This window comes from Phyllopteryx taeniolatus, chromosome 20 (assembly GCF_024500385.1).
Source record: "Phyllopteryx taeniolatus isolate TA_2022b chromosome 20, UOR_Ptae_1.2, whole genome shotgun sequence".
NCBI classification, from domain to species: Eukaryota; Metazoa; Chordata; class Actinopteri; order Syngnathiformes; family Syngnathidae; genus Phyllopteryx; species Phyllopteryx taeniolatus.
Window position 1 is genome coordinate 7,625,791 of NC_084521.1, and position 25,073 is coordinate 7,650,863.

At 41.8% G+C, this 25,073-nt stretch overlaps 2 protein-coding genes across 12 annotated transcripts; one reads left to right on the forward strand and one right to left on the reverse strand.

Moving 5' to 3' along the window:
• Window positions 1-455: 455 nt before the first annotated feature.
• nktr (natural killer cell triggering receptor) lies at window positions 456-17,761 on the reverse strand. 11 transcript variants are annotated; one of them, XM_061757642.1, is made up of 19 exons: window positions 17,623-17,761; window positions 16,459-16,540; window positions 14,762-14,836; window positions 13,957-14,064; window positions 13,693-13,737; window positions 12,098-12,185; window positions 11,250-11,279; window positions 10,985-11,130; window positions 9,211-9,409; window positions 8,947-9,105; window positions 8,772-8,859; window positions 7,457-7,605; window positions 6,653-7,379; window positions 6,319-6,467; window positions 3,743-6,241; window positions 2,902-2,979; window positions 2,740-2,799; window positions 2,128-2,229; window positions 456-987 (listed from the first exon to the last, which is right to left on the reverse strand). In XM_061757642.1, the coding sequence occupies exons 2-19, from the start codon at window positions 16,514-16,516 to the stop codon at window positions 918-920; spliced, it is 4,830 nt and encodes a 1,609-aa protein (XP_061613626.1). In that variant the 5' UTR covers window positions 16,517-16,540; window positions 17,623-17,761; the 3' UTR covers window positions 456-917. The 11 variants fall into 11 exon arrangements, with proteins under 11 accessions (XP_061613626.1, XP_061613616.1, XP_061613625.1 ...); XM_061757632.1 differs by having other exon boundaries at window positions 456-1,088; window positions 2,128-2,244; XM_061757641.1 differs by having other exon boundaries at window positions 456-1,088; window positions 2,128-2,244; window positions 7,043-7,379; window positions 11,250-11,282.
• A 23-nt stretch (window positions 17,762-17,784) lies between these two features.
• Window positions 17,785-22,549, forward strand: sec22c (SEC22 homolog C, vesicle trafficking protein). The gene is made up of 7 exons (XM_061757645.1): window positions 17,785-17,996; window positions 19,133-19,335; window positions 19,433-19,596; window positions 20,519-20,698; window positions 20,785-20,903; window positions 20,978-21,043; window positions 21,120-22,549. The coding sequence occupies exons 2-7, from the start codon at window positions 19,154-19,156 to the stop codon at window positions 21,318-21,320; spliced, it is 912 nt and encodes a 303-aa protein (XP_061613629.1). The 5' UTR covers window positions 17,785-17,996; window positions 19,133-19,153; the 3' UTR covers window positions 21,321-22,549.
• The last annotated feature ends 2,524 nt before the right edge of the window (window positions 22,550-25,073 follow it).

Sequence of the window (25,073 nt, forward strand, 5' to 3'; positions counted from 1 at the left end):
CGATATTTGATTCCTACAAATTCCATAATGAGAATAGTCACCTGTTCCATTTCCTGTCATTTCAATAAGAGGAGCAAGGCTGCCATTTCAAGATATTTGTTGATCCCACTGTAGTAGCTTGATTTTACCACTGTTTACTTCAACAACCTAGGGGTAACAAGGAAGTCAGCTGTAGACCAGTCAATGTGGAAGCCAAACATTAATGCTCGAGGAAATATAAACTGTACAGCTCAATATTCTTGCATGCATGAGGCTTAACAGTCACTCTGCAAATATTCAAGAAACCAACCAAAAAAAGTCTATATAATAACCAGTTCACAAAGTATAAGTATTAATAAAAAAATTAAAAAATAACAAAACACACTTACCAGTGAGTTAGAGGACTATGATTGGATAAAATAATCTTGTATTGCCGAACTCCAACCACTAGAGACCAGCACTGGACAGTTAAGAACTCACAACCAAAAGTGTATTTTATTGAGCATCAACATTGTTCATAACCAAATGATAAACCATATTTTCAGCACAGTTATAACACTAGTGAAACAATCATCCGAACAGCAACGTCAATTAAAACTCTTTCACAAAAACTTTTTTTTTTTTTTGCCAACACGACAAGAACACATGACAGCTACACATGACAGCTGGAACATTAACGTAAAAGTCATTAACAAAGGAAACAAAAACATTATTTACATCATAAACATCTTTCCTTAAGTATGATTACCATACAACTTGTCCATGACTGAGCCATTGTTAGCTGTATCGTACGTTCTTTTTGATACATTACATTCATTTGCCAGCATGTAGGACAGTCGTCGATCAGTACGCAAAACAGCATAATAGCCTCAGTTGCTTTTGGTGCTTAACTAAATGGCCTATAACAGAGCGTGGTGGGTTGTTAACGATAGTTCGTCTCAGCTGTAGCGGCTGCTCCGACTGCGACTCCAACGTCTGGATGAACTGCGACTGGACGAGCGTGAGGACCTGCGCAGTGTTAATGGCACATTTTTGTGTCATTGTTATTAAACGGGCTGATTTCCTTGGGGTACTTTTGACGAAAGCAAGACATGTCATCGAGACACGCACTGTTGTAAATAGTGGTGGGGAAAAAAACAGAATATATCCTTAAAAGCATTATTCAGGAGCATTAGTTACTCTGACACTACTAGGGCTGTCACAATCGAATCATTTTAGAATCAATTCTCCCATTGATTTTTTAATCGAAAAATAATTGCCATTGGTGCACAGATTTTGATACAGCAAAATGCTAAACGGTAGCAATCGCGATTAGCAGTGCGCTAGCAAGTACCATTTAGTTTAAAAAAATGCTAACTACCATTCAGCACACTCATACTTATGTCATAAGTACATTACATATTTAACAGCGTCTTAAAAATCACTTACAGGCGCTCATTTGTCGTTTTGGGCTAGGTTTATCACTGGCCCCACAGATATGTATTGGTAGATACGACCCCCATTTTCATCTCCGTACTACGGCAACACTAAGCTAGGGAGGTCGAAGTCATCAGCGCATTCCTTGTGTAGACGCCAAGAAAGCCAAAAGACCATGCCGCTACATTGTGCTGCATACGATTGCGTAAGACGTCATACAATTACGACAAGTGAGAGTCCCTTTCACATGAAAAACATTTTTTTGTTGTTGTTGTTGGTTTTTCCCCCCAAATGTTGTGTTTTGATAGCATACGCTTTGGCGTTGACAAAACAGTCACATTCATGGGAATCAGTTGAAGAATAAGCAAGTTGCGACTTATTTTCACCACGTAGGCACGTCGGGTAGCCGGGTTGCTACATTGCGCTAGCATATCTACCCATTCATATCTATGATTGGCCTAACACTGCGTCCGTCTGCTATAAATGTCCATGTGATACATGGGTTCCAGCAGTGGGGGTTGGAGACAGAAATTTTGTATTAACCTATTTTTTAAGTCGACGCAGCAGAGTTATTATATATATTTTTTCCCAGCCCGAGACATTACCTTATTCCACCCCTGCTTCTCGTACAAAGACATACACTTAAATCACAATTCAATCTCCATTTTGCTTTCCAAGTTTAATTAGCGAGTGTCACGTTTCTTTTTCTTTGAGGAGCTTTTGTCTTCTTACCGAGATCTGCGGTCTGAACTCTGGTAGCTGTCGCTTCTGCGGCGCCCTCGCCTCCGGCTCACACTGCGACTCCAACTGGAATAGCTGTCAGAGGAGGCGGACCTGCGGGGAAAGAGCCTAGGCCATGTTATTATTTAAGATAACCTTTATTAGTCCAGCAGTGGGGAAATTTGCAAAATTGGAATCAACCAAACACCACAACATTGAATTTAACTCAAAATCATTCAATCAATGATTTATTTACTCTGCTTCTAGAGTAGGTGGATGTATTTTTGGCATTTGGCAACCAATATGCAAAGCACATTACTGCCGACATCTGGCTCGGATGCGTTTCCTGCATTTGACCTTTTAGATTTACATTGAATGTGAGCAGAAAATATCGAGGAGATGCTTTTATTTTAGCCCATGTTCATATCTCAAGTACAAAGGCACACTGGTTTATGACAGTCCCGTTCCTATGGCAGGGATGTAACCCAAATTTGTCAGAACGTGCCTTATTCTATCACTAACCTACAACACAGGAGTCAAGCAATAATTACAGTTTAACTATTTGTGTTAAAGATACTTCCAGGCCATAAATATAAAATAATCAAATGAAAAGACAAGACGTACCTGGATCTCCTGTGGTGATTATAGGAGCGACTTCTGGAGTGACTTCTGCTGTATGTTCGGCTGACATGAGGGTAGAGACAATCAAGTTTGAGACAAAACTTGTGAAATAAAAAAAAAAAAAAAAAAAAAAACTAATTTACAAATGATGAAATCAACGTGTACCTGTGGCTTCTGTAGCTTCTGTATGTGCTGCTGCGGGACCACCCGCGGCCGTGTCTCTGTCGACTCCTGCTACGACCTCTGAAAGCAAGAGAAAACTATTACAAACTTCCTCCGCTTAACAAACTGTACAATATTACCCCCGCTATATCGCAGTTTATCATGTGCGCCTTGATTGCCTCGATTCAAACTTTGCTGATTACTATGTCCTTAATGACTACATTTATAATGTTTAACTGTTTTTTGTTTTAAAATAGTCAGCTTGATATAAGATCACGTTGCCTCATATTCGGAGAACTGTGCAAGCGTGAGAACAGGGCCTAAAGGAACCGGCACGGTGGACGACTGGTTAGAGCGTCAGCCTCACAGTTCTGAGGTGCGGGGTTCAATCGTGCCTTTGTGGGTTTTCTCCGGGCGCTCCGGTTTCCTCCCACATCCCAAAAACATTAATTAATTGGAGACTCTAAATTGCCCGTAGGTGTGACTGTGAGTGCAAATGGTTGTTTGTTTGTATGTGCCCTGCGATTGGCTGGCAACCAGTTCAGGGTGTACCCCGCCTCCTGCCCGATGATAGCTGGGTTAGGCTCCAGCACGCCCGCGACCCTAGTGAGGAGAAGTGGTTCAGAAAATGGATGGATGGAATACTTTAAATAGTTAAAAAATACAAAAATCTGTTGCGGATTTTCACTTATTTCAGGTGGGTCTGGAAAATATCCCTGGCGGCAAACAGGGGGGTTCATTGTAAGTCGTACATTACCGCTCTCTAAACCGTGCTAATATTTTGACAGATTTACAGCTGGTGCACTTGTGCTCACAGTTTAGTTAAAACAGTGTTCATTCTAACCTGGAGGAGTAGCTGGAGCTACGTGATCGACTCATGGACCTGCTGTAGGAGTGCGACCAGCCTCTGGCACGGGACCGTTGACTGGAAGCTGAGCGAGACCGCCGAGTTGCAGAGTGTGACTTCCTCGGGGAGTTGTCTCTGGTTACACCTGCCGACGGGGAGCTTTCCTCACCAGAGCTCTCCTGGTTCCTGGGCCTCTGGTTGAGCCGCACGGTCTTGCGGACCTCGTCAAAAAGCGATCCCGGCCGGACCCTGCTCTTGCTCTTGATCTCCATGCGCACTCCCTGAGCATTGGACTTCTGGCTCTGCTGAACGTGGACATTTTTGGTCATGAGCTGTGCTGTGTTCACATTCTGGAGCGAAGGCAATCCTTTCAAGGGCCTCCATTTGAAATTGATTACAGTGCTGGTTGGCTTGTCCGTATCTGTGGTGGTAAGAGAGGATTGTTCTAGGCTTTTTAACTGTGGATGGGCATCTTTATTTGCCTTGCCGGGCAAATGGGAGGTAGTTTTTAGCGTTTTTTCAGGGGTGTTATTCAAGGAATTCTGCGCCACTCCAGGTTCAACTGTGGTTTCAGTGTCATGTTCGGGAGTACAGATGTCCATATCATCCATAGAGTTCTGTTCTTTGATATTGGATGTGTTACTACTGTTCCTGGTAGAGGACTGATGATGAGGCTCAGATAGTTTGGCATTTTTATAATTATATTCTTTTACCCTCAGTGGAGCCTTGTATTCCTCTCTATTATAATTCTTGCTCGAAGAGGTTAGATTTTGGTCTTTGTAGCTCCTCACATCTGCAGGCGTTGGGCTACGTTTTTCCCTCTTGGAATCATCTTCGTCGTCCTCCTCGCCGTACTCTAAAGGCGGCTGCCAGTGAAAAGTCTCTTTCAGCTTCTGACGTTTCTTTTTGGATCTCTTACTCTTGTCCTTCGAGTGACGGGAACAGCTTTTGCCCTCTCCCCTACTCTTGTGTTTGTGCTTCCGTTTGGACTTCCTCTTGGTCTTGTGCTTCTCTGGCTCAGCGGCCTTCCCCGGATTCACCTGCGGCGGGCCGGAAACAGCGGCAACCGGAGCTTCCACAGTGTTCGAGGCCATTTTGTAGGTTTCCTGTTCCGATTCAGAACTGGCCTCGCCTTCTTCTTTCTCTGATAAAGGCAGTGCCCTGGTGGTAATGTTTTCAGGATCACTATCGGAATTCCACCCGGTAAGGCCAGAACTCTTGTCAAGCATGCTGCCAGATGGTTTCTGGTGCTTTGACAGGGAATCACTGTTGCTTTGGCTCACCTTATCGCTGTCACTGTCCCATCCAGACAGGTTATTAAAGCTATCCACCTGCATTGAACTGTAATTCTTTGTCTCTCCATCCTGAAATCCACATCGCTCTTTGCTTCCCTTTGAGATAGCTTTATCAGGACTTGGCTCGACACCTGCTTTCTTCTCTGACAGGACACCTTGAGCAGTAGCAACTGAAATGTACTTGTCTATATTCTTGATCCTCTTTAGAGAACGGTAATACTTTTTCCAATCTTTGTCGAGGGATTTCTTCTTCTCATGTGCCGAATGCACAGAGTCTGATCCGCTACTGTGACGGGATCTGGAGCTAGACTTGCTGGCACTCCTGCTTCTTGAGCGACTGTAGGACTTGCTTCTAGAGGATCTGCTGGGCGAGCGCCGTGTAACACATTTGTCTCTCTCTGAGTCACCAGGCAGACATTTTTCCACAACTGAACTTGGCGCCTGCTCCAAAACTGCTTGTCCTATGGTAATGTTCACTGAAGATACTTGGGCCTTGCTGTCCTGAGTATGGATGTAGGAGGGCTTCCAAGGCTTCTGACCGGGCTTCCAGCGGGAGGGTGGAGGGCTATCGCTGAGTGGGATCACAGGAACACTCTCTGTGGCTGGGACAGCTGTGAGTCTGGATGCCGGTGTGACTTTGCTATCAGATTGCTTCCCAGGTGTATGGATTGTTATGTCTGTTTTGGACTTGCTAGATTTCTGCTTTCTTGGAGATCTGGATGAACTCCTTTTTCTGCTTGGCGTAAACGACCTCGACCTGTGTCTGGACCTAGATCGAGAATAGGACCGGGACCTTGATCGAGCTCGGGAGCAACTTCTCGAGTGAGATGGGCTTCTGGATCGTGAATAAGACCTGGATCTTGAATAAGACCTCACCCTTGATCTGGATCGACTGGATAAGCGCGATCGGGAGTAAGATCTGGACACAGAGGAACGCCGTCTCGACCGAGATGGAGAGAGAGATGTTCTGACATTGGACCTTCTTGAAGAGGGCGATCTTTCCCCCTCTGATGCAAAAGATTCTTGAGGTTTGCTTTTGGAGCTGCTCTTCTTCCCAGGCTTACGTTTTTTGGCCTTCTTCTTGTGTTTGGCTCTTTTCTTGTCTTTCTTAGGTGGCTGTGGCAGGCTGGACCTTGCCGAGCTCCGGCCTGACGAGTGCTCAGAGGACCTAGACCACGCAGAGTCACTTCTGTCATCCCATCTGCATAAGGAACAACCATTTCAGTGCGTTAGGTCACAAACATGGTCAAAGACAAAAAGCGGAATATGGAATTATACCGCTCTCCTTTGCTCCATCGCTCAATACTCGGAGGCTGATATGCTTTAGTCCGCATCATCTCCTCTTTCCAGTGGGGCGGAGTTTCACTGCTGCCACGTTCACCCATCGACACAGATCTAGATTTAGACCTGGTGGGTGTGTGATACCTCTGTGGACAAACCAACAATAACTTGAATATTTGAATATTGCCTAGTATGCACAACATTGTTCCACACAGTAAACTCGTGTTGTGCGAAAAATCTACATGGTCTAATACAAGGATTCACGAAAACCCTTCATGTGGTGCATGATTAAACGTGTATTCAGAAATCTGGTACAATAATTACATATTACCATCCATCCTTTTTCTATAGGGTCATGGGTGAGCTGGAGCCTATCCCAGCTGACGTTGGGTGAGAGGCAGGGTGGAGGGCTATCGCTGAGTGGGATCACAGGAACACTCTCTGTGGCTGGGACAGCTGTGAGTCTGGATGCCGGTGTGACTTTGCTATCAGATTGCTTCCCAGGTGTATGGATTGTTATGTCTGTTTTGGACTTGCTAGATTTCTGCTTTCTTGGAGATCTGGATGAACTCCTTTTTCTGCTTGGCGTAAACGACCTCAACCTGTGTCTGGACCTAGATCGAGAATAGGACCGGGACCTTGATCGAGCTTGGGAGCAACTTCTCGAGTGAGATGGGCTTCTGGATCGTGAATAAGACCTGGATCTTGAATAAGACCTCACCCTTGATCTGGATCGACTGGATAAGCGCGATCGGGAGTAAGATCTGGACACAGAGGAACGCCGTCTCGTGTAACGCTGACTTGAAGAGGACCGAGATGGAGAGAGAGATGTTCTGACATTGGACCTTCTTGAAGAGGGCGATCTTTCCCCCTCTGATGCAAAAGATTCTTGAGGTTTGCTTTTGGAGCTGCTCTTCTTCCCAGGCTTACGTTTTTTGGCCTTTTTCTTGTGTTTGGCTCTTTTCTTGTCTTTCTTAGGTGGCCGTGGCAGGCTGGACCTTGCCGAGCTCCGGCCTGACGAGTGCTCAGAGGACCTAGAGTCACTTCTGTCATCCCATCTGCATAAGGAACAACCATTTCAGTGCGTTAGGTCACAAACATGGTCAAAGACAAAAAGCGGAATATGGAATTATACCGCTCTCCTTTGCTCCATCGCTCAATACTCGGAGGCTGATATGCTTTAGTCCGCATCATCTCCTCTTTCCAGTGGGGCGGAGTTTCACTGCTGCCACGTTCACCCACCGACACAGATCGAGATTTAGACCTGGTGGGTGTGTGATACCTCTGTGGACAAACCAACAATAACTTGAATATTTGAATATTGCCTAGTATGCACAACATTGTTCCACATAGTAAACTCGTGTTGTGCGAAAAATCTACATTTTCTAATACAAGGATTCACAAAAACCCTTCATGTGGTGCATGATTAAACGTGTATTAAGAAATCTGGTACAATAATTACATATTACCATCCATCCTTTTTCTATAGGGTCATGGGTGAGCTGGAGCCTATCCCAGCTGACGTTGGGTGAGAGGCAGGGTACACCCCGGACTGGTCGCAGCCCAATCATAGAGCATATATAGACAAACAACCATTCACAACTTGTACCCCAAACCTCAGACTAGTGAGGGCGAAATGCAAATGCAAGTTCACCATGCTGCCTAAAATCATACATTGCATTTTTTTTTTCCTAAAAAGCTTTAATATGACCATTTCCGGCGGCACAGGGGATGACTGCTGAGGACATCTACCTCACAGCTCTGAGGACCTGGGTTAAAATCCCGGCCCCGCCTGTGTGGAGTTTGCATATTCTCCCCGTGCCTGGGTGGGTTTTCTCCGGGCACTCTGGTTTTCTCCCACATCCCAAAAACATGCATTAATTGGAGACTCTAAATTGCCCGTAGGTGTGACTGTGAGTGCACATGGTTGTTTGTTTGTATGTGCCCTGCGATTGGCTGGCAACCAGTTCAGGGTGTACCCCGCCTCCTGCCCGATGATAGCTGGGATAGGCTCCAGCACACCTGTGACCCTTGTGATGATAAAGCGGTACAGAAAATGGATAGATGGATGACCATTTCCTCACAATTTAATAAAATAAATGTAATTAAGATACTGTAGGTCGACCAGTTTTCTTCTGCGACGGAAAAATCAATATCACTGTATGCTCGCATAATGAATTTTAATTCCTTGAGATCAATCAAGTTCTTATCTGTTCATCTTTGATGTGCTGTTTCGGTGTGATTTGTTCCATTTTATGGGGGGGAATTATTTTTGCTTGATTAAACATCACAACAAATTTGGCTTTGTTTTGCCTTTGTTTAGAGTGTGGGCAGGACAAAGGTGTTGCACCAACTCAACTCAAAAGGGTGCGTGACTTAAAATGTTTGGGAACCACTGGCCTAATACATGGATTTAATGGCAACTGAAACATTTTCAGATAATTACATACAATTGTTCCTCTGCCTCTGATCTTCCGTCCAGACTTTGAGACTGCTGGTTTCTGCTCAGCTTCAAGTGTGGATTCTTGCTTCTCAACTCTGGAAAATGGGAAAACAAAAATCACACGTTAAGATATATATGATCAACAACTTTAGAGACGATAATTTAATCCAACGTAAACTGACATCTCCGCTTTGTTCTCCTGGGCTGGTGTGTCCTGTCGCAGCAGGAAACGGTTCTCGGGCACAGGCGGGATCTCCTCCGGTCGGACGACGAGCTTTTCCCTCTTACCGCCGTGGTCAGTGTCTCCCATTTCTTCTTCGACAGGCTCATGGGAGCTTGAACTGCAAAACAATTTTTGTTTTTGTTTGTTACAAACACCAACCAAGTAAACAGTCATTCATTTCATGTGACGGTAACCATTAATTTAGGAGGTTACAATTTGTCACCTTTGTTTGGAAGATTCAAGGTGAACATTTTTCTCTCCATTGGACACCCTCCTCCGCTTTTTGGACCGTTTATTCTTTTCGTGTCTCTTGCGCTTGTGATATATGGACTTTTCAGACTCGCTCTCAGACTCCCCGGAAAAGGAGCTTGGTGGTGAAGAGTCAGTGGAATGGGACGCCCTTATCCTTTTGCCTTCCAGAACTGAAAAAAATAAAAAAATTAAAAAATGAACGCAGACATCTTTTCATCGTTATAGAAACAGGAATAAAAAATAAAAAAACAGCTCAACCTATAGGAAGGAGTGTGTACTGTGTATAGCCAAACAACCAAAGAAAATATGTTTTACAATGCCATGCCTTCATCGAGTATCTCCATTCACAGCTAGAACCATCTGTCTGTGTCCTCTTTAGACCATAACTCCTCCATTGCATTGTTTTTTCGACTAGTGCAGGCACACAATACGCTGAAGAGTAAATCCCATTGGCATCTCTTTGTCTTACTGAACCAAGTTTTGACAACCTTGGACTGAGAACATAATTATTACTATTATAATGCTACTGTAGTGCCTAACAAATCTATAAAAACACCATCTGATGTATGGTTTATGCCACAGCTGCTCTAAATGAACAGTATTGGTAATTTCTGAAATCTGTCACGGTCAATACACCAATATGTAGAAGTTCTTTAACCCAAATAAGATTTTTCATGCTAAAATATTATTGTCATCCATGAACTTTCAAATGCAGTGTTTTACAAAGAAAAAAAAACAATAAAGCACACTGATATTTCTTAAGATGTCAATTTGAGGTTATTTCCAGCTCAATTTTGAGTATAAAAAGGTGAATTCAGTTTGAATTTCCTCATAGCTGCTCAAAATGGTATAATTTCGAGAGTTCACCGAAACTGTATATTTCCGGTTCCTGATTGACGCACAGGTAAGAAACGGGCATCTAAATTCACCATATAGCTATGAGTTACAACAAGTAAATCACTGATAAATATTCGTATGTCATAGTGATAACAGTCATTTCTATGAAATAGGCTGTAAAACTGTTTTTATTATTACTCCTGACAAAACAGAGGACCCACAGTACAAGTAGAAGAGCCATAAGTCATTCTTTCAACACTGTACCGAGGCTTTGTTCTGTTCAATGCAAGCGAGCATGACGGCACCAGGTGGGTGGGTACCAAGTGAACACCTCTGAGCCTCTCGCTGATCTTCATTAAGTGGAAGATCAGGTTACCCGGCCCTATGCCAGTGAGGCGGGCAAGAAGCTGGCATTGAGGAACAGCCCGAAATACCGTATATTTATGGCGAGAACTAGCCTTCACGGAGTCTTTGTAACCCATTCAAGCCTTTTGCAGGTCTGCAAACTTGTGCCTGAGATCTTTTGACAGCTATTTAGTGTTGCGTATGGTAGTATAGAGATAGGAAAGTAAGAAATTGATTCCTTGAACAGGTATGCTTTAAACACATGACGTGTTGCAATCAAGAGTATTGGTAATTGATTGATTGTGCAAAGCTTTGTGCAACATGGGCACCGGCCAATCTGTGGAAGCTAGAATTCTGATGAAATACACATTTGACTCAATAAAATGCCTACTGTTTTATATAGTGTCTTTTATGCATTTTTGACTCCTTTTTTTTTTTTTTTTTTTAAATCTGTTACCATAATCAATGAACAACAGAAATGTAGACTATTCATTTCTTTCTAAGTATTCAGCTTGGGATCAAATAATTATTTTCCCCTCTGTAAGTCAGAGTGTCTAACTTACTGTCATTAGCCGACTTGGTGATCAGCTGTCCACAGTCCACGACTCTGACATCGGCGTATGGCCGGCTCGCCGAATCCGTCTTCAGCCCCTCGATCTTCTTTATCACCTCAAAGCCGGAGATGACGAGGCCGAAGACGACGTGGACTCTGAAGCACAGTGTGTAGGAAAGGGGGGATACCCGGTAATTCATGTGTTAGTCGCAAACGAAGGGGTGGGGGGAACAACAACAACAACAACAAAACAACAACAACGAAAAACTGCATACCCGTCAAGATGAGGCGCCATTTTGGTTGTGCTGCTGGTGAAAAAACCAAGCCCGGTGTGTGTCAATCGACGGCGAGATAAGGACCAGGAAAAAAAGAGAAAAAAGAGAACAAGAATGAGAACAAAAAGGGAAATTTGAGAGAGCCTGGTTTTATTTTACGATGGGAAAAGATAAAAGACCTTTTGCTCAAAGAATTATGATTGCAAATCTATTGTGAATTTAGGATGTCCAATTCAATCAAATCAAACCATCGAAAGAAGCTTAAGTTCTTTTGTGGACTTAAAACAAATTAGATTTTCCCAATTTTTTCCTGAGAATTTTGGCTGAACTCCAAATTTGAATATTGCCTATGGAGGTCCCCCTTTAACCGGTTACCTCAAGCCATTTGTGACTACTGTTCAGATCCCAAGTCAACACTCAGCAAAATGCTTGCAAATACAAACTACTAGATGTAGTCAGGAGAGAGAGAGAGAGAGAGAGAGAGAGAGAGAGAGAGAGAGAGAGAGAGAGAGAGAGAGAGAGAGCGAGAGAGAGAGAGAAAAGCACAGCCTTGGAGACACATTACCTTGGAAGAGCAGGATGCTAGAGTTTCTGTAAATTTTACACAAAAAACGGCAAGAGAAGAAATGTAACACATTTGTGGGTAAAAAAAGGTTTGAATCGATGTTTCTCTGCACTATTATTTCTAAACTTCACATAAAGGAGTGGGGGAGGGTTGTCGATGCCCAAGCAGGTTAAGAGACAAGACAGCAAAAGTGGCACTTACTCAGAAGTAATGATAAAGATGTGCTTTTAAATCAGTTATTAAAATGGTGATGTGGGGGATATGGTCAAAGAATGACACTCACATGAAGAACTGTGAACCATTGGTGTCTTTTCCGCGATTGGCCATGGACAGCAGGAAGGCACGGTCGTGTTTGAGAGTGAGATTCTCATCTGTGTAAAGCAGAAAAACAAGGGGGGGGGGTTGTTGTGTGAGGCACGTAATCCAGCAGTGTGTTAATTTTAACATTGAGCCAAAGACAGGAAATGCTACAGAAAATGCTAAAACTGAATGCTAAAAGGCTAGTATTAAAAGTCATCCGTTAAAGCTAGTGATCGCCTCACCCACCAGCCCTTCGTAAAAATGTGGTGGCTGCTTCACATCACTGAGATTTCTGTTTATTTGCAAATGGAATCAAATAGCATCAAAATTGGTAAGTGTGGAAAAAAAATATACCATATTTATCAAAATGGAAGAAATAAAAGTGCTTAACTTTTACTTTAGGACAGCTAAATGATAAACTATCAATGCTGCGCGACTAAATCCAATAGTGCCACTGTGGTAGTGGTACTCCAGGGAGTGTGCTGTGGCAACCTTGTAAAGGGCAACTGCAGCTTTTAACAATGTAACATAAAAAGAAATGTGAGCAGGCTGAGGTATTGGGAAGGGGCAGCTGTGCTGGAATGGAAAAGCTCCCCGTCAGATCCACTCACAGTGCAAATGTGGTTTGAGGGCAGGTGGTGGTGGTGGTGGTGGAGGGGACAGTGTGGGCATGTGTAAATGGGCTTACCTTCTCATTTTTGCAAAAGACCCCTCTACAAATAAAAGAATAACGTTGGAGAATTTTAGGAAAGACGATTGTAGCGTTCAATAAAGAGAATGCCAACTCTCCATGCTGATTTTGGTCAAGAAAAGCCCATAACGGTTCACTACTGTACATAAGAGGAGGTGACATGAAGGTCAGCAGGGACATTCAACTACACTACCGGTCAGAAGTAGATGACTGCAACATATTGCAATGGGCAGCTTCTAGATTTTCTCACGTGGTAAGATTTTTCAGCACAAAACAGTCAGTATGAGATATTGTGTAGGGACAGGAAGAGTAACTACCTTGCACCACATGCTACTCGGTAAACAAATACAGTGCATTGTGAGCAGATGTCAGGCCAAAGCAATTACAAATGCCATAAGTGTTTCTATTGCATTATATCGCAGACTGTTCAAACTGTTATTGTTGCACTGGTCTGCATTGCTCATTTCTTAAAAAAGGGAGCAGACAGTGTCCTGATCAGACGAGTGTTGGGGCGGTACACTGTCTCACCCCCACCAAAAAAAAAAAAAAAAAAAAAGAAAACCAAAAAACACTGCCTTACTGTACCCAATATGAATTGACCTAAGACCATAAAACCAAGGTATTTATCAAACTGTGATTTTGGGCTAACCCTTAAATGTCTGGACAATCTGTACGATGTCGCTCCTGTTGCTTTTGACCGGTAGTGTAGCTAGAATATTCCACAAATGAAATGCCATGATTTCTGTAAGGAAATTCTGCTACCCACATCAAAGTTTCCTAAAATTTGCATGCAACAATTTGCTCATTCCTAAATAAATAGCTGAGGTTTAAATGAAACATTTGAGAGGCAAAACAGATTGGGTGATTAGATCACGATTGCTAATTACCTTCAAAGTAGCCACCATATATAGACTCGCCTCCTCTTCCGTTTCCTGTGAAGCGGTGACATGTTTCAGACTAAACTTTGTGGTACAAGTAGATTGTCAACTTTCGCATGAAACATGGCAAATGAACATTTTGTCAGAACATGTTGCTGACGGCTTATCCTCAAGGTGAACTCCAGTGTGAAGGAAAATTAGAAAGCACTGAGCAGCATTCAACTTTAAGTAAGTCACTTGCGTAGAGCCGGCTAAACAAGACAGTGTCATCACCTTCAGTGAAGTCGCCACCCTGGATCATAAAGTTCTTTACAACTCGGTGAAATGTGGAGCCTTTGTAGCACAGCTTTTTCCCTGTTACTTTGCCGGTTCCCTTTTCACCTGCAAAGAGATACGGAGCACTGTCAAAGAGTACACAATGAAAGGTTTGCACAACAGACCTACCATGACTGTTCTTGTGGGGAAAGAAGGAATTTGAGACGACGACCCTCTCACCTTACAGATATTTCATTTAGTGTGCATGAGGGGCAAAGAACAGAGGGCTGGTTGTTGAAGATGGAGTCTTAGGTTGCTAATCTTTTGCTAGTTTACCTGAGTGAACAGGTTAAAAAAATCTGCGGATAGGTTAATTTGCAAATAGTGAATCGTGAATATGGCTTATTTTGTGATGGGAGAAAGGGAAAAGTGTGTAGAAATGTGGTCCAAGTGCCTCTGTCCTGGCTGCTCAGTACAAATGGACGCCGCAAACCAGGCCCTTTTTAATCTTGACGTTGCGAGAACCACCTCTCAGGCACACGCCACCTCCTGAGCTAGAATGGGTAGTGCACCATTTATTGTTTTTAACTTTTAGTTAACAGTTAAGAATGTTAACATTTTTGCTTAAAACATAACCTATACAGTTAATAAAGATATTGTAATGGCAAGTTTGACTTCGGAATTGCTTAAAGGTATTTAATCTTTTCAATGAGAAAAACTATACCCAGCCCTGCTTTTGTCTTCTTCTTAGCATTGTAAAATGATGGTCATAATCTAAGATGTTTCTAAGGCATATGAAAAAAAATAAGGTTCTTTCACTCACCAGTGCACAAACAGAGAAAGTTTTTGCTGGTCTTAGGACAAATGTCGGAAAAAAGCTGAAAGACAATTCTCCCAACTGCAAAACAAAATCGAGAAGAGAATCAGTTTCCCAAAAGCTGTAACATTAGAGTCTTTCACACAAAAACTCCTTTCACATTGCCTGTCGGAGTCAGCTTTTCCAGTGTTGCTGTTCAGTGTGAAAGGGGGAGGGGTGGGGTATATCAGAAAGCGCCACGTAACAGACAAATGGGAGCTGTGTGAACGGGAATTCGGTTGTGAAGGTTAACACCTGACACTCACTTCTACCGTTCTGCTGTGTTAAAAGCAATGGTCGCTGCCAGATGACAATTTTAAATGAAACACTAGATGCTCACATCATCTAATTACTTGATTGTGGAAAGCCGTGTCATTGTATAAAAACGTGCCCAGACACAGCAATATGGCATTGGGAAACTGTGTTAAAGGGGCAAGAGATTGCACAATCCGACATTTATCCACCTTTGCCTTTCACATAGAACCCAGCGAAGTACGGCCATGTCAGCACCAACGAGTGCTCTGACTCCTTTTACGGCTGGTACTACCGCTAAATTGCTGGTTTATACAGAACGACGAAGGTATAAAATCGGCGGGAAAACCACAGCTTTTACAGTAAATCCGTGAGCATCTGCATTAATTACTGCGCAATAAACAACAAACCCGGGTGAAGAGCATGACTTTGTAAGATATATACAGCACTTTTAATTTGCCTTGAAAAAATACAAAACATAATTACAAACAAAACCTGTGGGGAAGTTCACGTGAAAGACACTGTTGGAGGTAGTTTAGTCCCTCCCTCACATTAAAAACATTTTGAACCAGAGGTGAATAAACTGGTCTGTTAGGACATTTCTATGGACTCCTGTGAATGATTAAACTTTGATGCCATGCTCTGCCCACATTAGATGGCGTATGCAAAAAAGCTTTGCAATTTAGCGCCACCTATACCTACTTCTAATTGGGGTCATTTGGGAAAAATCCAGCGTCGGAGTTTCTCCAAAGTACGAGCCCTGGTATTTGCCCAAAATGGCTGATACAAACTAAAATGGCCAACTTCCTGTTTAGTTTTGGGCATGGTTCCATGAGCCTTTTTCATATATCTTGTCATGATAGATAAATCCACCCAATTTCATGTCAACCAATGAAACTGGTCTCGGAGGACGATTTTTTTCAAACTTTCCAAGGGCCTCTATGTCCCTGTTTTCATGACTAATCATGCAATGGTCATCAAACTTTGACGCGAGGGTCCGCCCACATTAGATGGCAATTTAGTATTGTTCATCTGCTCCTTCCGACTGATGCTCATTTTCATAAATTCCCTAGTTGGAGTTTGTTCAAGTACAAAATCTGGAAATTCCCCAAAATGGTTGCTTCAAATCAAAATGGAAGACATCCTGTATAAATTTGGGTAATGGTCTTTGAGACATTTTCTGTGTGTCCTGTTACAATAGACGTGTCCACGGGCAACATGTTTAGGACTCCTAAAATAGGTACATTTTGCATCAGGACACACACGGTCAGAAAAATGTATGAGTTTTCAGGTACACCGAGATAAAGAATAACCAGAAATGAATGCAGTAGTGCGGGAAATACTGACGATAATAACCTAAATCTCTTCTTCCATGAAACCATACTGATTTGAAACACAAACAAAGATTTTACCTGGCTCCCGATTTAGCTCCACATCAAAGTAACACTGAGGGCGGTCTTTCACCCCCATTGCGATCAAAGTCCCACCAGTGACCTAAAATGTCGTGAAAGAACAGAAAATATAAAAATACTTATGTGCATTCAGATTTGTCCGTGTTGTAAGTGGACAGGGAAAAGCTTGAAAAATGTGGCCGGCAAGAGCGAGAGAGGAGGTAGAGGCAGATGGGAGGAGGAACGATGATGATGAAGCAAAGAGAGAGAGGCCAGATTTACAGTCTATGTGATTCCCAACCACTGTGCTGCGAGAGGTCATAAGGTGTACCGGGAAATCATCTCATTTCACTTAACTGGTCCAAAAAGTATTATTTATTTACAACTAATAGTGTATCTTTGTTCATCTATCTATGCCACCAACATACAATGATAGGCAGAACAATAAAATGCTCTTCCACTAGATGGCAGAACGTACAAATTAAACTGTAGCCACCTAGTGCTTTTCATACAACAGAAAAATAGCTTCGTGTTTCACTAAACTGGTCCAGATGTCACACAGCCCAAGTCAATACTGAGTAAAATAAGATCAGATCATCATTATTTTACTATACTTCAGTGACACTTGTGATAGGTTGTGTGCCATTCCAATGGAAAATATGTGCTTTGGCTTAATAAAGGTCGGGATACACTGTTGTATACTCCTGGAAATGACAAGAGACGAGCGGCCGTCAGCATTGCAAAGTATTAATAGCTAAAACACATTCCGTCTTCCTCGTCTGCACTGCTTTCATGAAATCACACATTCCCTCCAATAATAGACAACAATAAGGCTCCATTTTACCAAACAACGCGACCGCGACAAATGTAGATTATCACGCCAAATCAACAAGTGTTGCGCTTTATCTTCAATTTTAACATCACTTGAAATTCCACAGTCACGATGTTTATGTTATCATAAATCTGTCGACACGCCGTACAAATTCCTGTCGCTTACGACTAATTGTAACAACACATCAAACCGAATGTAAATGTTATACACGCTAACCATATTAGTCCACAGTTGAAAGCGACAGCTAGGCGAATTAATGCTAACTAGCCTAGCGCCTATTTCGTATTCTCAAGACACAATCACCGTTCAAAATTTACATATAATATTCTATTAATAAAGAGCAGGGCACAAACCTGTGTAGAAACAGCTAGCTAAATTATCAGCTGGTCACCGAAGGAGGGAGCTTGTGCTAACGCGTTAGCAACGCGATGCTACATCTGAGGAGCATCCGCTCGCGCAAGCGTAACGAAATCCACTTTTGTCCCTCAAGCCTCGCCGTACTGCGTAGCTTTATTTGTTGTGTTAGCTTCTGCTTGGCTGCCTAGTCTGTTAGCCCCTAATAACATAATAATCGGGATTTTTATTTCGACTTGTGGTTATTAAATAAAACGTACAATTACACACGTAACTCGCGCCATGCCGGTGCTGTGCTACTTTACACCGGCGGAGTAGTCAGCTAAATAAGCAAACTGGCAAGGTGCAGAATGAAAGCCTTTATTCTCATGAGGTAAGGTGCAACTTTGCTCCACTACTTCAATAACTTGCATACATGTCCAGCATATAACCTTATGAATCCCACTCCATTAGTGAAGACTCAAGCTATTTAAATGTGCTGGATAATTACTGGATCCTGCTTGAGTTTTATTATTATTATTGGTTTATTAACTGAAGAGGCTGTAATCTGCGGTGCTTCAGGATAAACTGGGCCTCTTATTATGTATATCATCAAAGTCAAAAGACATTTATATCGATAAATTATTTTTACGACGTAATAGAACAACTGTCCCAATTTTTCTTTAACAAGTTTTAGTGAAATATACATCCCGATAGGACGATTGGTACCTGGCTTTTTCTATTTAATTTTCATTTATTACAAAAAATTTACTGTACAGTATATTTGGAATATTTTAAACGCGTTTTATTTGTTTAAGTGACTTGGGAATCTGTTATGTTTTCCGTGTGAAATCCATATTTTTAAAATATTTTTACATTACATTATTTTTGCTTTTATTCTATCTATATATATATGTTATATATATTTTTTTTCTTTTACATTTTTTATTCTTTCATTTTTGGGGACATGTTTTTGTTGATTTAAGTTCCATTTTTTCTGTTTAGTTGTTTCAGTGTTAAAATAATAATAATACTTATTGTTGTTGTTGTTCGTGGTGGCGGTTGTTATGATTTATACATATATCTGTGTATATTGCTTTATGTGCAAAAAAAAGTTATTTATAAAGGTTATAAAGGTAACCTGTTTTAATATTTTTCCAATTGTTTTATTTTTAAAACTTATTATATTTTATTGTTTTATGTGAAATGTTAGCTCATACGCTGTTATGGGTTTTTGCTGTTTTTACCTCTTTTCTATTTATTCTAATTAAACATTTTTATTGTTGTGTTCGTATTAATTTTTTATAGATTTTATTATTAATATTTTAGGTGTCAGCTTGGATTATGTTATTTTTCTTTATTATTTATTTAATTAATTAATTTATTTATTTATTTGAACAAAAAGTACAGTTACTATTATTGTTTTGTTTTTGTTATTGCTATGTTATTTATTATTAATGTATTTTAAAATAATTATTGAAATGCTTTCTACTGATGTCAGTGTGCTCTTTCCTTTTCCCACCCATGCAGACGGAGAAGCACTCATGGATCATGTCTCTGATCCTGTTCGCCTTCGTGGTGCGACTGAGGGATGGACTCCCTCTTTCCGCCTCCACCGACTTTGAGCACAACCGAGAGCTGCAGGAGAGGAAGCAGCAGCTCAGGACCATCAGCAAGACACTGGCCCTCTTCCCAGACAGAGCCGCGGTCAAGGGCCAAGAGCTCAACATATAGTAAGCCCAGCCACACACAGGGCGACACGGCCAAAAACTCGCAGCTGAACTGATGATGACGAAATGCCTTGTTTTTGTGCTCCTGGCACCTCTGCAGCTTGGTGTCTTCAGAGGGCGTAACCTACATGAGCGTGTGCCACTGCAGTATTCCCATTGCGATGGCCTTCTGCTTCCTGGAAGACCTGCGCTGGGAATTCACAACCTGCTACAATCACAGCGTTGTGTCACTGGCAGACAGACCATATCCATTTTTGGAATTTGGTAAGTGTGGAAGAGAAATTGCGGCGTTATGTTTATCTTTGCTTTGATTTGTTATTTTATTGTGTTGAAAGACCTTCAAAGCTGATCAAACAAATCAAATAATTCTCTCATGCAGGTTTTGTTTGAAGCAATTAATCATGTCCAAATAATATTCTTTTGATACATTTTCCATTGCATTTTGGCAATGAATTTTAATTGGAATAAAATTCATTCATTCAATATTAATACAAATTGAGAAATTATTACTTTAAAAAAACGATGTTGTTCATGTGTTTTGACTATCTTTTATTTAATCTAAAGACTGTTGTTTTGATGAATTTTACATTACATTTAATAATGAAATCAGTTTAAGTCATTGTTTTTCACAGTTTGAAATTCTATTTGGATTTATTTTGTACCTACAATATTTGGAACATTTTGTTTTAAAATACAATATTACAATTTAAATACATTTCAATGAATGTCTTTTTTTCATTCAAAGCCAAGTACTGCTTATTATTTTTGTAATGAATTGTTTCATTAGGGGCGGCACGGTGGCCGACTGGTTAGAGCGTCAGCCTCACAGTTCTGAGGAGCGGGGTTCAATTCCCGGTCCAGCCTGTGTGGAATTTGCATGTTCTCCCCGTGCCTGCGTGGGTTTTCTCCGGGCACTCCGGTTTCCTCCCACATCCCAAAAACATGCATTAATTGGGGACCCTAAATTGCCCGTAGGTGTGAATGTGAGTGCGAATGTTGTTTGTTTGTATGTGCCCTGCGATTGGCTGGCAACCAGTTCAGGGTGTACTCCCGCCTCCTGCCCGATGATAGCTGGGATAGGCTCCAGCACGCCCGCGACCCTAGTGAGGAGAAGCGGCTCAGAAAATGAATGGATGGATGGATGTTTCATTAGGATTATTAATCAGACATCTCCTCACACACACAGACTGCACCATTCAGAAGCTGAAGCAGCAGTACAACCACCGGGGTGGCCCGGCTCTGCAGGTCACCTTGACGGAGGTCCAGGAGGACCTGAGGCTCCGCCCACCACAGATTCTCACCGTGGAGGAGGTTGAGATCACCAACGCTTCTGCAAACGGCCACGTCCCACAATCGGCCGCCTCTGGTATGGGTCCCCACCACTGTTATATATCCCATTGCTGGATTATTTTATGTGGAATTATTTTATATGATTTATTACTTGTTTTCCAGGCCAGATTGTAAAACTGGAACCAGTGACGGGGCCTGGCATCCTTTCGCTGGTCCTCAACATTATGTGTGCATCCTTAAATGTCACCCGTGGCGTACACCTCATAGAATACACATTCCAGGTATTAGCCAGTGCCCTAGTGCAGTGGTTATAATGGGCTAAAGTACCAAAAAATGAGTGTTTCTCTTCATGCAGGATGACTACAACAGCGTGTGGAACATCATGGCTTTCCTTGTGGCATTCCTTTGCTGCCTGCTTCAGGTAAATGCACTTTATCACATCAACATGTCACATCGCAAAGCTATCCCTGAAGCGCATTTTTCCCCAATTTCCGCAGTGCCACCTGTACGTCTTCCACTCCCCGCGAAAAGCAGCCAAGTCCCTGGGCCTGCTGAGCGCCGTCATCCTATGCAACGTCTTCCTCCACGGGCTGAGGAACGCCTGGCAAATAGCCTTCCACATTGGTGTGGCCTCGCTGTCAACTGCGCTCATCCTCCGACGTAAAGTCCAAGACAGGAGCAACGACTGCGGAGTCTGACGTGTCAATACATTATGTTTCTATTGCACCTTTTCTACATTTTATACAGGGAATTTCTGTCTCGCGCAACACTTTGAAAGCCAAAACGTTCAGCTTGAGACTCAAGTGAGTAAGTTTTGACCCAAACATACTAATATACATAATAAATTGCCATGACATCAACATGAGACTCAAGTGAGTAAGTTTTGACCCAAACATACTAATATACATAATAAATTGCCATGACATCAACAGCTACTTTACGTAAACAACAGAGAACCTTAATTTAATACAGTAATCATGATTGAAAAATCCATTTGCCTAGAAAAAATACGAGCCCCTGGACACCAATTCACCAATCAACACAAAATTCGGTGGACATGTCTATCCTGACACTAGGCATGAAAAAAATATCATGGAGCCATGCCAGAAATTGAAAAGTAAGATTTGATAAAATTTACACAAAATAGCTGTTTCAAACCAAAATGGCAAAGTTGCTGTTTATTTCCAGGCATTGTTTCTTGAGACTTGTTCGTGGGTCCTGTAATGAAAAACATATTTCACCCAATTTCGTGTCGATAGGTGAAACTGGTGAGGGGCTATTTTTTTCAACTTTCAAGGTGAGAGTTGGGGGTACGTGTTGGGGACCCCTAAGATACATACATTTTCACTAAGATACAATTTTGTGTTTTCAGGCATATTGGGGCACCCAAAAGGTGATTTATTAGTCTGAGGAATGCTAAGGATTATGAAAGCACTGATTTGAAGGGTTGAATCATATTTCTTAACGTATTGTTTTTAAGACAATTGCTGCTTATCGGGGGCTCAGCTTCCAATTATTTAAATGTATGTTTTCTTTGCTTTTTTATTCTATCTCTATATTCGGAGTTTATAAATATACATTACCGGTATATCATTTTATTGGGATATTTGTTTAAAAATTTTAAATGAAGGCACATTTAGGGTAAAGGAGTGATTGTTGAATTGGAGATGTGTTGTATCTAGTCTGTCCTTTTCACAGAGCACTGGCAGCTATTTTTGATGAAACCAGTATTTTTTCAGACAAGGAAGACTTTATTGTAACGATAAAATGCATCGCCCTTCCACATTGTTGACAAAAGAAACTGATGCCCTCAATGTTCTAAGCCACGTAACAAAGATTTGTAACATTTTTGCAATAAACTCAGCTGTCTTGAATTATTGGCAATTTAACTGTCATTTCATCAATAAATCATGTCTTTTATTTTGTATTTCATTGGGAGAAAATACTCTTCTGCTTGGTGACTTCACTATCCATATGGAACAATGTCAGCCATTTTAGTTTAACAGTAAGCTTTGATAAACTCACACAAAATGGCTGATTTGCTCTTCAATTCCGGCCCTGGCTCCTTGAGACTTTTTCGTGTATCCTGTTATGAACATGTCCATCCAATTTTGTATGCCTCAAGGAAACTTTAATGCTGTGCTCCGTCCCTATTATACCGTAAAAAAAAAGCTCGGAAATTTAACATCGTCTGTCTTATACCTGTTTACGATCTGACTCTCTTTGGGTGAATTTACAAGTTTCAAGTTTTGCTTCAAACCAAAATGAATACTTAATTCAAAGCAAAGTACTGATTATTTTATTTGCAAATGAATACTTTTTCGTGCGTCCTCTTATAATAAACACGTCCTTCCACATTTCTAGTCGATCGGTGGAAATTAGGTTTGTGTTGGGAGATCAATTTATTTAGATGACACCTTTCAAAACATGTGCTTACGAAGTGTTTTGACAATCAGAATAGGGTACATCAAACATGTGATCCTCATGCTCATATAGATATATATATATATGGAATAGATTCCCAAATGCTGTTGATAGTCGCACTGAAGGACATTTTCCTCTCGTTTTGTTTGTTTCCTTCCTTATCGCTTGCTTCTTCCTCTGTTATCGGTCACTTCCTCTCTGTCTTCTTTCTCTTCTTTTCTTCTCCATGTATTCTCCTCCTCTTTTGTCTCTGTCTTCGTCCCGTCTTCATCGCTCATGTCGTTGCTCTGCGAAAATTAAAGAGACAAACCAGCTGCCATTCAGTCAATCATTTCATCAATCATCCTGTTTCTATTCCTCATTAAGCTTAAGGTGAGCTGCAGCCTATTCCAGCTGACTGGATGAGAAGCATGGTACACACTGGACTGGTCGCCAGCCAATCGCTGGGCACACAGACAAACAACTGACTGGTCACCAGTCAATGTCAGGTGGAATACAGTGGACATAAAGCCTACACACCCGTTTAAATGCCAGGTTTTTGTGATAGAAAAAAAACAAGGCCAAAGAAAATCATGTCAAAACATTTTCGACAATGTGACCCATAACCTGTACAACCAATATATTACAGAAGTTGTTGCACAAGTGTACACTCTTCTAACTGGAGATGTGGCTGTGTTCAGCATGACAACCAACTACATTTTACTTTTTTTTCTTGAACTAACTTTTACAGGTTATAGGACACATTAATGTTGGAAATGGTTTTTCTTAGTCTCGTTTTTTTTTATGTCATAAAAACATTTGAACAGGGGTGGTGTATACTTTTTAGATCCGCTAACATCTTCATCTACCATGCAAAACGTTTTTAGGAGGAAAAAAGCCACTTGAGCGTGAGGGTAAACCTGCACAATACACTACAAAGACCCAAGCCCAGACTTGAACCCAGAACCTCACAACTCAAGACAGATGCAGTAACTACTCGTTCACCGTGTTGCCCATCACTCATTTAAAAAAAAAAGGAGGTGCGTACCTCCCTGCTGCGCAGGGCCTCCATCATGTCCTCCACTTCGGACTGCAGACGATCCTGGAGCTCCTCGGCTCTTTTCTTCCACTTTTGGCACTTTTGCTGCTGCCTCTGGAGCTGTGCGGCCATGGAGCTGATCAGTCGGGCCAAGTGCAGCTCACGTGGGCTCCAATGGCTCCCCTGATCCTCAAAGGCTGTCTTTATATCTTCAAGGCGCTCCCAAAGCTGAGTAAACACGATATTACTATGTAGTAGTATATCACCATACAAATTTGACCCACCATGAGTCTTTCCCCAGAGAAAAATGACCATATGTAGTATAACACCATACGTACTTCAAATTTGACCCACCATGAGTTTTTCCCCAGAGAAAAATTACCATCTATAGAATGACTCCCTAAAATGACATGTATATAGTATGACGTTCAAAAAATGTATAAAGATGGCACTTAAATGCAATTTCCACCTCAGAAAGCATATGACGCATTTTTCATGCTGCTTGTGCTGTTGCCTCAATGACGCAATAAACTGGCATCGTTATTACGTTGTATTCACAAACCTGCCTTACCATGTTGCTGTGTGCTCGCTTTTATCCGTGCTTGGTCGCTGGCTGTCTCCAGGTGCCAAAAAAACCAAACCAGGAGTGAGTGTGACAAGTGGGACGGCACTCCTACAAAGATCAGTTTTTCAAATGGCAGGGCAAAGGGCCAAACATCAAAGACATCTACGTCTCTTTCTACGTCTCTTTAAGGGGCGTGGCCAAGATGTCCAAAAACTCTTACAAACGTCTGAGAGAAGCGCTTTGTGCGAACTGCGCGCGCAGTGTACAACGAACCTTATTGTCCTCTTTCAAAGGTGGGTATAGTCGCCAAATATTGTACTCGTTTCCTTTTTATCTGTAAACAAATTTCCCCCCCGAAAATGAGTCATTTTGCGACGTGCGCGGTCACATAACTGCTTGTCGTCTGATTGGTGCTTAGTCAAATGACACTAGTTCACGTTTGAT